At 36.9% G+C, this 14,168-nt stretch overlaps 1 protein-coding gene across 2 annotated transcripts in view; it reads left to right on the top strand.

Annotated features, from left to right (window-relative positions):
* Positions 1-12,293, top strand: part of MDM1 (Mdm1 nuclear protein) — a 32,185-nt gene extending 19,892 nt beyond the window's left edge. The window contains exons 10-14 of one of the 2 annotated variants that reach the window (XM_047787153.1): positions 607-719; positions 804-913; positions 8,334-8,586; positions 10,176-10,235; positions 11,467-12,293. In XM_047787153.1, coding sequence (XP_047643109.1) covers positions 607-719; positions 804-913; positions 8,334-8,586; positions 10,176-10,235; positions 11,467-11,576 — 646 coding nt within the window. In that variant the 3' untranslated portion in view covers positions 11,577-12,293. The remainder of the gene's footprint in view (positions 1-606; positions 720-803; positions 914-8,333; positions 8,587-10,175; positions 10,236-11,466) is intronic. The other variant, XM_047787152.1, reaches the window with a different exon arrangement.
* Positions 12,294-14,168: the final 1,875 nt, after the last annotated feature.

The raw sequence follows: 14,168 nt of genomic DNA, 5'->3' as shown, positions 1-14,168 counted from the left end.
GGAACTCCAGTCATCACTAATTTTAATTGAATGCTTGAACACTGAACTACTTGGGGAGAAAATACTCAGGGTTGTTTTCATTTATATCCTGCGAACTATGATTTGCTAGATCTGTAAATATCTCTGGAAGTTCGACTTTATGATTTAAGGAGAATAGCTGATATATTTTACTGTCAGATGGTTAAACCAAAAAAAGACGGAAAAGATAATGTTTTGTAACATTAAAATAAGTGATTTTTTTCTGCAAATAGCTAATTCCTGTTGATTTATATGCAAATTGTGTTGAGGGAGTCATTCTCTACCATTAATTATGGTGTTTTTTGTGCATAGTCCAACCCTCTTATCATTCATTCATGAGTTCTGTAGCCAATATGGAACTCTGCTTTAATGGAAGAATTCTCTGGTGTGTTGCTGACTTGCAGTGATTGCTCCTCTTTTCCAATATTCAGTTACTCTTAACTGCATGTGGATTTGTTTGTTGTTTTTTCAGAAACAGAATGGCTTTCTCTTACAGGTTTATACTTTATTTTTGCATAATAATGGCAAATTATGTTTTATCACATTTTCTGGAGGACATGCTTTGTAATAGATTGTTTTAATTTGTAGTTCGGAGTCATCTTCTGTGTCTTCAGGAAAAGGAGGCAGGCTTCCTACTCCGAAGTTAAGAGAACTTGGAGGAATCCAAAGGACTCACCACGATCTTACCACTCCAGCTGTTGGTAATAGGCAAAAACTGCACGGTTCTTATTTCACTGCTTTTTCTACCTGATACTTTAATTTAATGGAAAACTGCATTTTTCCAGGTGGTGCTGTCTTAGTGTCTCCATCTAAAGTGAAGCCTCCAGTCCCAGAACAGAAGAAAAGAACATCCTCTCAGGATGGCTTAGAAGCTTTGAAGAATGATTTTAGGAAGGTGAATATCTATATTTGGGGGAAAAAACATCTATTCAGAAAGTAATTATTTTAGTTACATACAATGAATGAGAGATTCAGATTTTAGAAAATTCTATCGTCTATAGAAATGACACTGCTAACCTACTTTCAGAAAGCAAAGGAATTTTTTTTTTTTGGTAGTGGCATTGTACTTCTGCTAATATACTTTCAAATCTTGTCAGTAGTGACACTAGGAAGAGAGAGGAAAAACAGTACTATTTATTGAACATTTACTCTGTGGTAGTTTTGTTCCAGCTGTGTTCAAGGCACTGAATTTACATTCTAGTGGAGGAAAGAGACAATAAACAGGATAACTAAGTAAAATACATAGTAGTTTAGATAGTGGTGAGCACTAAGGAGAAAAGTAAAGCAGAGGAAGGGGCCAGGGAAGTTCTCACTGAGAGGGTGGCATTTGAACAGAATCTGAAGCAGGTGGAGGACTGATCCACATGCGTATCTAGGAAGGCATCCCAGGCAAAAAGAATGCAAGTCCAAAGCCCTCAAGGTGAGAAGATACCTTATTCCTTAAGGAACAGGCAGGAAATCTGTGTGGCTGGAACTGAGAGCAGGAGAGGGTAGGATGGGCAGTGAGGTCACAGGCATGATGGGGGACTGAATGTTTTGGGCATTATAGATGGTGGCAAGGACTTTGCATTTGGTTTTGAATGAAGTGGAAAGCTTTTGGAGAGGCAGAGCAGTGAGATAATTTGACTTAGGTTTTTCCAAGGTTTCTGTGGCTATTGTATAGGAAGGGTGCAAGAGCAAGGGTGTGAAACTAGTTATTCAATTATAGTATCTAGGCAAGAGGTGATGGTCATTGGGATCACAGAGGTAGCCTTGGAGGTCACATGAAATCTGATTCTGATGTACATTAAAAATATAGCTGACAGGATTTGTTGATGGACAAGATATGGGGTGGGAGAAAGGAAAATCAAGGATGACTCAGATTTTTGTCCTGAGCAATAATATGGATGGAGTTGGCATTTAACTGAGAGGGGGAAGACAGTGTGAGGAAAAGATTTGTTGTTGAAGACGAAGAGTTCTGTTTTGGACACATTAAATTTGAGAAGCTTATTTAGACACACAAGTAGATGTGTTGAATATGGAGTTGACTCGGTTTGGAGTATAGAGGGCAGGTTGGGCTGTGGATATAGATTTGAGGCTCTTTATCATATAGGTGGTATGGGTATGTAAGGGTTTGAGACTGAGGGAGATTGTCAAGGGAGTGGGTATAAAATAGACAGGTCTGAGCCCTGTTTTTCATGGGCAGTTGAGGAGTAACCAGCAGAGACTGAGGAGGATTAGCCAATAAAGTGGTGGGAAATAGGAGATGGTAGTCAAAGATGAGGAGGGAGTGTCACTGTTACTGATGGGTCAATAAGGTAGGAGGATGCATTATTGGATTTAGCAACATAGAGGTTATTGGTGACCTTGGCTAGGGGCACTTTTGGATATGGGGAGGGGAAGGACAAAATACAAGTGAATTCTAGAGAAATGAGAGGAGAGGAATTGGCAGAAGCCCCCACAGACAATTCTTTCAAGAGCCTTTTCCAAGAAGGGGAGCAGAGTACTAGAGTGTTAGTTGGAAGACGTTAGATCAAGATCGAGGAGAAAACAGCATATTTGTGTGTTGATGAGAACAGTTTTTAAAAGGGAGGAAAGACCATGCAGACGTGAGAAGAAGATTGTTGGATAGATGTCTCGAGTTGGAAGAAGGGCCTAGGATCTGGTGGAGATGTGGAAGGGTTGGTCTTAGGCACTGTGACAGTGCCTGCATGGTTACAAGAGGGAAGGCAGAGTACATGGGCACTGCTGATGAAACATAGGAAGATACGATGGGAGCTTTTGGAAAGTCTTCTGACTGTTTCTTGGTAGCAGATGAAGAGAACAAGGCTGGGGAAGAAAATGTTGAGTTTTGAGTAGAGAAAGGAAGGTATGATATAGTCTTATCAGAGGGTAAGAGAGTGAGTGAGTCAAGTTAATGGCGAGATTATTGCAGGGCAATATCAAGGGCCATGTTTAGGTTAATGGTCCCAAATCTGATGTAAGACCAGTAAGGATAGGGTCTGTGTTTTTTCCCAGGCACAGTTGGCTTGCAGAGGTACTGGATAAGTAGACAGTTGGATTTAACTGAGGTTAATGATTTGTTAAGGGAGCAAGACGAAGTGAGTAAAAGAGATAGGGGAGCTAAGGTAGATGTAGGGAAGGGATTATGGTGATTGGCTCTGAAGGTTGAGTTGAAAGGGAAAATAGGACTTGAGAAGGTAAGGCACAGTGCAGAGGTGACAGGATCAGTGATGGAAGGTCTTAGAAGACTTAAGGACTTGTTGGAACTGGGGTACCTTTGGGGATTCGTTTTACAGTTAGGAGGTAGTGCCCAGAAATGAGGTTGTGGAAAGCTTGCAGTTATGAGTTATGACAAGGCTTCCCATAGGGGAGTAAGTAGCTGAAGTAGGATAGAGAACATTCAGAGAAGAGGTTCAATTTCTCTGGGGATTTTGCTCATGGCTGTTCATGAATTCCAAACGACACAGTGGAGAGTTGTCAGGTGTTGGGGGGAGATGAGGGAGAGGATCAGAGTCCAGGCCCCAACAAACCCCAATATTTGGAACAGCGTAGCTCAGAGCAGGTACTCATTAAATAGGTGTTGAATGAATGTTGTTAGAGTAACAATCCCTAAACCATTTCCCGTTGCTTATTTGTATATGGGCTTATTAAAGGAAATGTGACAATAGGAATATGGTCAGAAGATTGATCAGACAGATGTTAGGACCTCTTGCCCCCACAAGGACTATTCTGCCCCCTTCTCAGGAATCCAGGCTGCCACCTGGAACAGGTGAGCTGGGCAGCTTTGGCTGTAGTGCTGACTACCCTAAGCTGAAATGGCAGCCCAAATCCATATTTGCCATTGTCTTTATATATTTTATTTTTATTTATCATGGAGTTGATTTCCCGAGTAATAAAAAGAAATTTTTAAAGTAAAATTAGGGGTTCTCACTGTGGTGCAGCAGATTAAGGATCCAGCATTGTCTCTGTGGCAGCACAGGTTTGATCCTTGGCCTGGCACAGTGGGTTAAGGATCCAGCGATGCCCAAAAAAGAAAAAGATAACAAATTAAATTGAGAGTCATATTTTCCTTTAACATGTTAATGCCAGTCTCTACCTCATCATTCACACAATACATTTGTAACATTTTAGTTACAGATTCCTCTAAAATAAGCAGGTTTAATATTAACAACTTGATTAGAATTCCCTCCATGTGAATTTTTCCTACCAATACTACCATGGGCTAGATTTGGTTATTTTCCATTTTCCACCCCTTGGTTACTGGTAGGCAGAGGAGTCATTAAACTTGCTATACACAATCATTTTTCCCCTTTGTTTTCTTACCAAAACTACTATTATAATAAAATTAAATCCACAAGTCATTTGTTTTATACTAAATTATCCCTGTCATTCAGTTGCCCTTGGTTAATATCATTATATATCTCTTTTTACCATAGGAATTAGGAAGAATATAGCATCATAATATCCAGACATATTTTCATTAACTTTTAATGACATACCTTGAATTGTGGGAGTATATGGGGCAGCAGCAATTTGGGTAACCCGTGTCGGGGTGAACCAATAACAGTATTTACGGAGCACTTACTGTATTCGAGACTTTGTGCTAAGTACTTTATATATATTAACTTGTTCAGTTTTCATGACGACTCGGGAGGTCATGACAAAAACTGGGAGGTACATATTGTTATTATTCTATTCTGTTATTTAGGTGGTGAAACTGAAGTCACACAGCTGCTAAATGGTGGAGTAGAATTTGTTCCTAGGCAGTCTGTTCTCAGCCCACATTTTTAACCCCTAAACAACACTGTCTGACAAGACTTTAGAATAGAATTCTTTTTTTTTTTTTTGTCATTTTTGCATTTCTTGGGCCGCTCCCGCGGCATATGAAGGTTCCCAGGCTTGGAGCTGTAGCCGCTGGCCTACACTACAGCCACATCAACGCTGGATCTGAGCCACGTCTGCAACCTACATCACAGCTCACAGCAATGCCGGATCGTTAACCCACTGAGCAAGGCCAGGGATGGAACCCACAACCTCATGGTTCCTAGTCGGATTCGTTAACCACTGTGCCGTGACGGGAACTCCTAGAGTAGAGTTCTCATAGTATTGGTTTGATTGTCAAGTACTATTTGCACATTTTATAAATCATATTAAAAATCCATGTGTGTGTTAGCTCACTTCATTCAGCAGATGTTTCTTATCCATATACTTACATGCTAGATGCTATGGTTGTGATAATGAGCAAAAATAGACGTGGTACATGATTTTACTGAACCTTTAGTCTTGGGAGAATCACACCTCCAAAAAAGTAAAATTAAAACTAATTATAGTTTCAAAGAAGTTATATACTTCTATGCTATTCTGGAAGGAAATGACCTAGTCATGGAGGTCAGGAAACTTCTTGAAAGTGAGGGATGCTTCTTTGAAAAAGTCACAGTTGAGTTGAGATATAGTGGATGAAGAGTTAACCATGTAAAAAGGGTGGAGAGGAGAATCATAGCACATGACAAGATGCTGGGGAAAGAAAGGACGTGAGGTTTTAAGAAACAAAGACCAGTACATTGTGTGGCAGGGAGCAAGGTGCAAGATGAGGCTGGAAAAGACTGCAATATTGAGAATTTCTATCACGTGCAAAGGAAAGCCATTGAAATATATTTTAAATATGGGAGTGTTGTGATTGATTTATATTTTGTAAGCTCTTTTCTGGCTGGCATAGAAGGCAAGAGCAGACTTTAGAAGCCCATTGCAGTAATCCAGGTAGGAGCTGTGATAGCTTGGACTAAGGAGGGTGGGCATGGAAGTGAATGAAACTGCAGAATTGTGTAAGCAGAACAATGTCAAGGCCTGGGGCTTGGTTGGATAATGGGGCACGAGAGATCTTGAATGACTTCTAGGTTTCTGGCTTGCCCAACAGCATTGATGGGGGTGCCATGCACTGAGTAAGAAAACCACACAAGAGCTGTCTTTGGAGAGAAGTACCAGAAGTTTCACTTTCACTCACTCAATTCAGTATTTACTGTGCTCTTCCTGTTTGCCAAGCACTGTTCTAGGATCTGGGAAATTCACTGGTAATCAAGACCAAAATCTCTGCTCTCATGGAACTTACATTTTCAGTGGGAGAAATAGACTGAAAAGATAATTTTTAAAAAGATAATTTCAGGAGTTCCCACTGTCGTGCAATGGGGTCAGTGGTGTCTCTGCAGCATCAGGATGCAGGTTCAATTCCTGGCACAGTGGGTTAAAGGATCAGGCATTGACAGTGCGGCATAGGTCACAACTGTGGCTCAGATATGATCCCTGGCCAGGGAACTACATATGCCCACAAGGCCAAAAAAGAAAAAAAAAAATTCAGATAGTAGGAAGTACTATGAATTAAATAAAACTGCAAATGACCTCCAAGGGGTGGAGGAGACTGCTTTTTTGGGTCATCAGAATAGGCATCTCTGAGGAGGTGACATTTTAGCTAAGACCTGGCTAATGAAGGAGGTGCCCATGTGGAGATCTGGGCTGGAGATTGTTTTCTAGGTAGAGAGAACAGCAAGTGCAGATGTTCAACAGTGAGGGTTTCAAAGAGAGTGAAAAAGCCTGTGTGATTGGAGCCTAGAGAGAGTAGAGGAGAGAGTGGGGGAATTGCAGTAAAAAGGGAGGCTGGGGAGGGAGTGGGGATGTTACTCTAAGGGCGCTGGGAAGCCCTTGGAGGATTTCAAGCAGCAACACAAATATTATCTCTGATATACCTGATAATTAAAGTCATTCTGGCTACTCAGTGAAGAATGCGCTCTACTGCGGGGAAGTAGAAGCAGTGAAATCAAGAACAGATGAAATCAGTTAAATTAAATCTGGGAACCCCGTGTATTGCAGATATGCTACAGATTTAAGTCAGGTCTTTCCAAGAGTAATAAAAACCAATTTGACAGGAATTCCAAGTTCTGCATGTTTATGTAGAAAAAAAATTTAAAGAATTTTCCTAAGAGACTTAAAAAGGGAAGCAAGTGGAAGATTTTTGGTTTTATCTTAGATATGGATTTTTAAATATCTGTTTTTTGAATGAGAACTCAGGCTATCTCCACTTTGAAGCATCGAGCCCTCTAAGTGCAGGAAATGATGTATAAGGTCAGAAAGCAGTGTTTTAAATATTGCATTGATAAACTCAAGGTTAGTGACCAAAGGCAACAATTACAAGGGATAATCAGGAAATTTTGGAGCTACATTTGATTTTACTTGTTTGCATTCTCCTAAAAAGTAAAATTCTACAGGGATTTTCTACGATAGTGATACATCATCATTGTGGAAAAATAGAAACTAAGAAAGAAAATAAGTAATATCACACCTACTCTTCAGAAACATCTGATGTTCAATTTGAATTAACTAGATATATAATTTTTTCTTACACTGTTGATAATTTTCATAATATATATTCTCATGTAGCACTGAATTATGAGCATTCTTCCATATCATTAAGTTGTAATGTTTAATTGTGACATGATATATGATCTGTAGTTATAGTTTTTTTAACCAGATACTTATTGTTGAAAAGTTTTTTTTTTAAACTAGGTGCCTATTGTTATTTCTTAATTTCCTATTTTGAAAAAAGTGCTGTAAAGAAATCTATCCTTTAGCTACATTTTTGTTCATATTGTTATTACCTCTTTTTATGAAAAGACTCTCTAAGTATTAATTTTATGGTTAAAGAACACAATTTTAAGGCCTTTGCTATGTTCTGCCAGCTCCCTGGGAAGGTTGTGCTGCCAGTAACACTGGATGAGATTGCCAGTTTTTTAACATCCTTGTCAACTTAGCATATTATAGTTTGTTTTTTTTTAAAAATTAATCTTTGTAATTTGGTAACTAAAAATTTGTGCCTCAGTGCTTTTATTTTGAAATTATTCGATTATTAGGAAGGATTAGTAGGATATAGAATATGTTCACTATAATTTGTATATGAATTGCTGATATATATCCTTCTTCTACCTTTAAATTAGGTTTATCCGACTACTTTTAAAGAAATATTTATGTAATAATGGTAATAATTCTTTGTCAATCCAGTAAGTTGTGTATTTTCTCCAAGTTTGTCATTTTTATTTTTTAATATTTGTATATTTTTTGTTTTTATTTAGCTAAGTATGTTTATCTGTATTGGTTGTTAGACTTATAAAGCCTTGCTATCATGGAGGTTTCATAAATTTTCCCCATATTTTCTCCTACTGCTTTTATAGGGCTTTTTTTGGTGTGTATTTAAATGTTTGGTTTATTTATTTATTTATATAAATGTTTGCTTTATTTATTTATGTATGTACACAGGCATATATGTATCTTTTGTTGTTGTCATTTAGAAGGAAAGTCGTGCTATATCCCTTCTGACTTCTCCAGCTGCTGGTTTAAAAACAGTTGATCCCCTGCCTTTGAGGGAAGATTCTGAACCCAATATCTCCAGATCTGCTGAGGCAACTCTTCCAGTTTCTAAAATGCCAGACTGTCCAACAAACACACCCAAGCAGTCTCCTTCTCCACCCTGTGCCCCATCCTACTGGCATCCAGCTCGTCGAATTCAGGGCTCCCTGAGAGACCCAGAATTTCAGCATAATGGTAATTATTTAAGTTTTAATTTTTTGTCTATTAAAATGAAATTGTTACACTGGTAAGTACAAAGGCTATAAGTATGTGCTGTATGTTAATACAGTGTTATTTAGTTTTTTAGTTAATGTAATAGATTTCTTTAAATAGAAAAAATCCCTCATCTTTGGAAACTCTCACTTGTGCTGTACCCCAGTTCACTTTTGTGTAAGTAAATGTGAGGTGTCTTTCATGTTCTTTCCCGTAAACATACAGACAACCCACTAGATGCCAGGAGCACCTCTTTCCTAGGTGCGACCACCAAAAATGTCTTTAAGACATTACCAGATTTTGCCTGTGTGTGGAATTCAAGGTGATAAATTACTTTCCATTAGTTATATTAGGTATTGATCTGCTATTTTCTAACATTCACTATTGTTGAGAACTCTGGTGCTCTTTTTATCTTTGATCTTTTCTATGTGGCTTTTTTTTTCCTGGTGGCTCTTGGCATCTTCGCTTTATACCCAGTGCTCTGAAATTTTATAATGAGTTCCTTTTCATTTACTAATAGTACTTAGTAGATCTTTTTTCTTTGAAAACTCATGTTTCTCAATTCTGAGAAATTTTCTTAAATTATTAATCTGTAATTTCTTCCCCTCCATTTTCTGTTTCCTTTTTCTGGCACTCCTATTTTTCAGATTTTGGACATGTTGAACATGATATTTTCTTATCTTCTCCTATTTTCCATTCTTTTATTTTAATTTGAAATGGTTGTTAATTTCTATCTCTACCTGAGTTTTTAAAACAATATTTTGCTACATTTTTAATTTATAAGATTTTTTTTTAATACTGCATTTTCCTTTTATATAGCATACTGTTCTTGTTTCATAGATGGCATGGGTTTTATCTGTTTGAGGAGCTAAATGGTGTATGTAATAATACCCCTATTTTGAATATGGTGTCCTTGCCCCTAGTTGAATCTAGTGTCCTTCAGTTAAAGTAGCTCTGATAAACCTTTAGAGATGAGACCTACATTCTTTTCTTAGAAGAGGTGGAAGTTACCTTGTGTAAATTTTAAAAGATCTGGCAGACTGTTTTGTAGAAAGACTTTCAACTAGATTTCGGATTCAGTCTTAGCTTCACTCCAAATTTCGGTGGTACTCAGTACTCCCGGACTCTAGGGAGCAGATTGGTTGCTCCTTGGTTTGCTGCCTTAGTATTCAGCTCACTTGGCTGTCAGCCACACATTCACTGCCCTTCCATTTGCTTTCTACTTCCCAAAATGTTGTCACTGTCTCCCATTTTCTTTGTCCTGTGAGTTTATGTCCTTTTTGTAGATGTAAATAGTTCATCTACCATCTTTAAAGGGAAGCTTACTATATTAAAGTTAGAATAGATCAATATTACCATTGAAAAGAATTTCGGGAAGTTATCTATTGTTTGTGTACATATTTGCCAAGCACATACAAATTAACGGGTGGCCCTATGGTAGTAATTTCTGTTAAAGGTACAAAATTAATAAACTATCTGAAAGCCTACTTTCACTTAGAGTTGACTATAAATAAGACATACTGTTGGGTGGCTTTGAAGGATAATTTCTTCTGGCTTTTTTTTCGCTTTAGTGGGAAAATCAAGGATGAATAATTTCCAGTTACCTCAGCATGAAGCCTTTAATGATGAAGGTAATTCAGTAGTCAAATAACACAATGTATGAGGTTTTATTATATGGTAGTTTATGATAGTAAATGATCTTACATTCGATTAGCACTTTATAGTTTACAAAGTACTTCCACAGGTGTCATTTCGTTAGATCCTTAAAACCCTGTGAAGAAGGTGAAATTATCCCAATTTTGTAAATGAATAAACTGGGAACTAAAGCCTTGAATCTTTTTTAAAGCAAAGAGATGATAAGAGATTATGCCTAGCATCGCACCCAAGGTCAGTACTCTCTGTTTTCCCCCCTGACTGGCTAGTGGCTCAGGAACTTGGCCTAGCACCATATCCATCATTTTCTTCAAATGTCTGTATTATCTCAAAAAATGTATGACTAGGGAAAATAATTTTTTATCTTGTATAGTTTTTATTCTGACAAATTCGTTTGCTTCTAATGGCAGGAAGGACTTCTTGATATTGAACAATTAAAATTGCTATTTTAATCCACCCTAAGAAGTATGAAATTAATAAATATATGTTTTAAATTTGAATGTCAATTTGAATTAATACTTTATGTATTATGGTTTCACACACATTTAAGGATGTCTCTCCTCTTAGCAAGTTTGGGACTTTGAGAATTCAGTTAATTAGAAATCAAGTTATGTTTCGAAATACCAATATCTGGATGGTTTGAATCCAATTCTGTTTTATTTTTAATGGAAGAACAGTGTTTGCAAATAATTGGATAGTAGATTTGCTTGCTTATAATGACGAATTTCAGTAATAATGAAGGGTAGCATGTTAAAGTGAAACATTATTTCTACATTAAGTGAAATTATTTTTAGAAATGTGATGTGAGTACCATGTTAGGATATGACGTTTTGTTTTTAAAACATTAAAAAAGCTTTTTTGCTCAGAACAGCTGTGCTTTTTAAAGTAGGACAAGACAGTACGATGATGAATTGTTTCCAAGTAAGATCGAAGTCACGGGCCATGTGTTTAGGTGATATCATTGTCTGATTTCAAGAAAGAAACAGAATGCTCATTTAACATTAAAATGTTTGATTTCTAAATATGATAAACTTGGAAAATTACTGTGAACTTTCTTAAAAATGTTAATATCTTATATTTTAATAGATACTTGTTTCTTACAGTCAGTATTGATATTACAGAGCTTGATGCTTTTAATTTTCTGTTAATGTTTTAAAACAGTATTTTTATAAGAGAATTTTTGCACTGAGTATAATTCTTTCGTTGCAGATGAGGACAGATTATCTGAGATTTCTGCTCGTTCTGCAGCTTCTAGTCTTCGGGCTTTTCAGACTCTGGCACGAGCTCAAAAAAGGAAGAATTTCTGGGGCAAAACGTAATTAGACATACACTTAATTGAGTTGCTTTTATCTAGGTGAACCATTGGCAGAGTATTTTTATTGCTTTAATATGTTAAAACTTTCCAAATGTTTGGATTTTTTTCCTATCATTTCCTACTTAAAAAGAATTGTTTGATTTTTCAATAGCCAGTTCAGTTTACTTGGAAAATTTTAACACAGGTTCATACAAATTTAACTTTTGAAGAATTCTTTTTGTTTCTATCCCAAAGTACAAAGACATAGATAGATTATGTATTTCTTCACATGTTCTAACTTGTGTTAGGTGTCAGGGAGAGCTGGTAAAATTATGAAATTCACCTATCTAGAGAATATTCTTAAAAAAGACTAAAGTGAAGTAAAAATCAAGATCTAAGTGTGAAGTATGCATTCCCCCAAGATTGGCTTTATGTAGCTTTCCAATTATAGATGTCATAAAATGAATTTGTTGTTCCTTTAATTTTTTCTGTGGCATTTATTTTTATTTTAGTACCTTCTGTATATAGCTACAGTGTTTTAAGATAATTGTACTTTAGATTGAAAATACTAGCTTTGTATATACTTTTCTTATTTATGTAACAACGTTTGCTGAGAGAATATGTATATTTTTGATCTTTGTGTGTATTCTGTTTGTATAAGGACTTTGGCTTACATTTGAATAATGTCTGAATTTTGAAAAATTATTTGTATAATTGAGAATTGAAACTTTATAGCGATCTTGAAATAAAAATTGATCAAGTGTTTTATTATGTGAAACAAATAGTTATCTTTTAAAAACATTCTGCTCACAACAGGTTAAACATGTTACACTTCTTTTGCTTCTGTCCAAATACAGGGAAAATTGAGTCCATAGTATTTTTGTGGAAAAATGCAGACTTATTCCTTAAAACTTTAAAACAAAATTTTTAACTATACTGCTTTACTCATAGGACATGTTCTGTGGTCTTACTCTTTGTCTTGAGAATCATGATAAATTTAATTTTCTAAAGAACTTGGATTTTATAAAATATAATACATAAAATATTTACAACAATACGTAGAAGGTACTGAACACAGAATATTCATGCCTGTTAGAAAACAAGTGACTAGTCTGTTCTAAAGTGCTAAGTTTGGCCAAGAGTGCTTTTGCAAATCCTTGATACACAGTAACTTTGTTAAAGATCCTATGTTATCATGAGGTTATAACGAACTGTGGGCAGGAGTTCCCGTCGTGGCTCAGTGGTTAATGAATCCGACTAGGAACCATGAGGTTGAGGGTTCGATCCCTGGCCTCGCTCAGTGGGTTAAGGATCGGGCGTTGCTGTGAGCTGTGGTGTAGGTTGCAGATGTGGCTCGGATCTGGCGTTGCTGTGGTTGTGGTGTAGGCCAGCAGCTACAGCTCCAATTACACCCCTTGCCTGGGAACCTCCATGTGCTGTGGGAGCGGCCCAAGAAATGGCAAAAAAACACAAAAAAAACCCTGTGGGCATATGGAAGTATTTGCTTACATCCCACTGACCTTTTAAAACAGTTTGTTGATTTAAGAAGTTACTAAGACACTGACGATGGAAGTAAAAGTTAAAAATTAGTGTATAACTTGGTTTTAAAACACAAATCATCTTGGCTTCTATACGAATGTGTGCAGAGGCATAGTAGTTATAAAATAAATGTGCAACATTGTTCCTCTGGAAGCTAAAGAGGCATTGTCTTCTTAAAAGTTGATTCGTTAGTTAGGATAGAGTTTTCAATGGCTCATCACTGATCTACAGTAAAGAGGAATTAGAGCTAGCTTTCAAGGGAATTGTACATAACACAGTCTATTATCTAAGCCCTAGGCTGTGGAATCTGGATATACCCATTGGATAAGTCACACACACAACCTTGGTCTATCAGGCATTAAGGTGGATTAGGGTATGGTTCTCATGAGGTCAAGGGCATTGCCCCAGTCTCCGCATGACAATTTAGCCTCGCAGTGTATTTCTGACTGCCTCTTAAAAGCCCTCTTCAGTGGTCCAAGGGAGAGAATATTGTTGAAGGATCCACCATTCTTACCAAAAGAGGAACTCAGAGGACATGCATTTGAATTGGTTGAGTGAGCTTTAATTACGTGAGAAAGGATCCATGAGATTTGCTGGCATCTAGGAGTTGGGATTGTTAATTCAATTTTTTATCAGTTTAAGGGCTACTTTTATGTACAATAGAGTAACCATTAGAAAAAAATTGCAGCCTGATGGGTTTGGAAAGAATGTGTACATCTGTTAAACCAACACCACAACCAAGATACATTGCATTTCCGTCATCAGTAAAGTTTCCTTGTTTCCTTTTGCAATTCAATCCATCCCTCCACCCCTGGTCCCCAAAGCAATTGTTAATCTGTTTTCTGCAGTACACGTTTGCAAGAATTTTATATAAATGGAACTATCTTTTATATCTGGCTTTCACTCATGTTTTTGAGAGTCATCTTTGTCTTTTGGCACATATGTTCATTTTTAATCCACTCATGGTGGACCTTCAGGTTATTTGCAGTTTGGGACTATAATGAAGTTACTATCAATATCTGTGTGCAAGTCTTAATTATAAGTTTGAAATCTTACCTGAACCTAACCAAAAATAATA

The sequence above is a fragment of the Phacochoerus africanus genome, chromosome 7 (genome assembly GCF_016906955.1).
Source record: "Phacochoerus africanus isolate WHEZ1 chromosome 7, ROS_Pafr_v1, whole genome shotgun sequence".
Lineage (NCBI taxonomy): Eukaryota > Metazoa > Chordata > Mammalia > Artiodactyla > Suidae > Phacochoerus > Phacochoerus africanus.
This window is presented reverse-complemented; position numbering and strand designations above follow the sequence as displayed.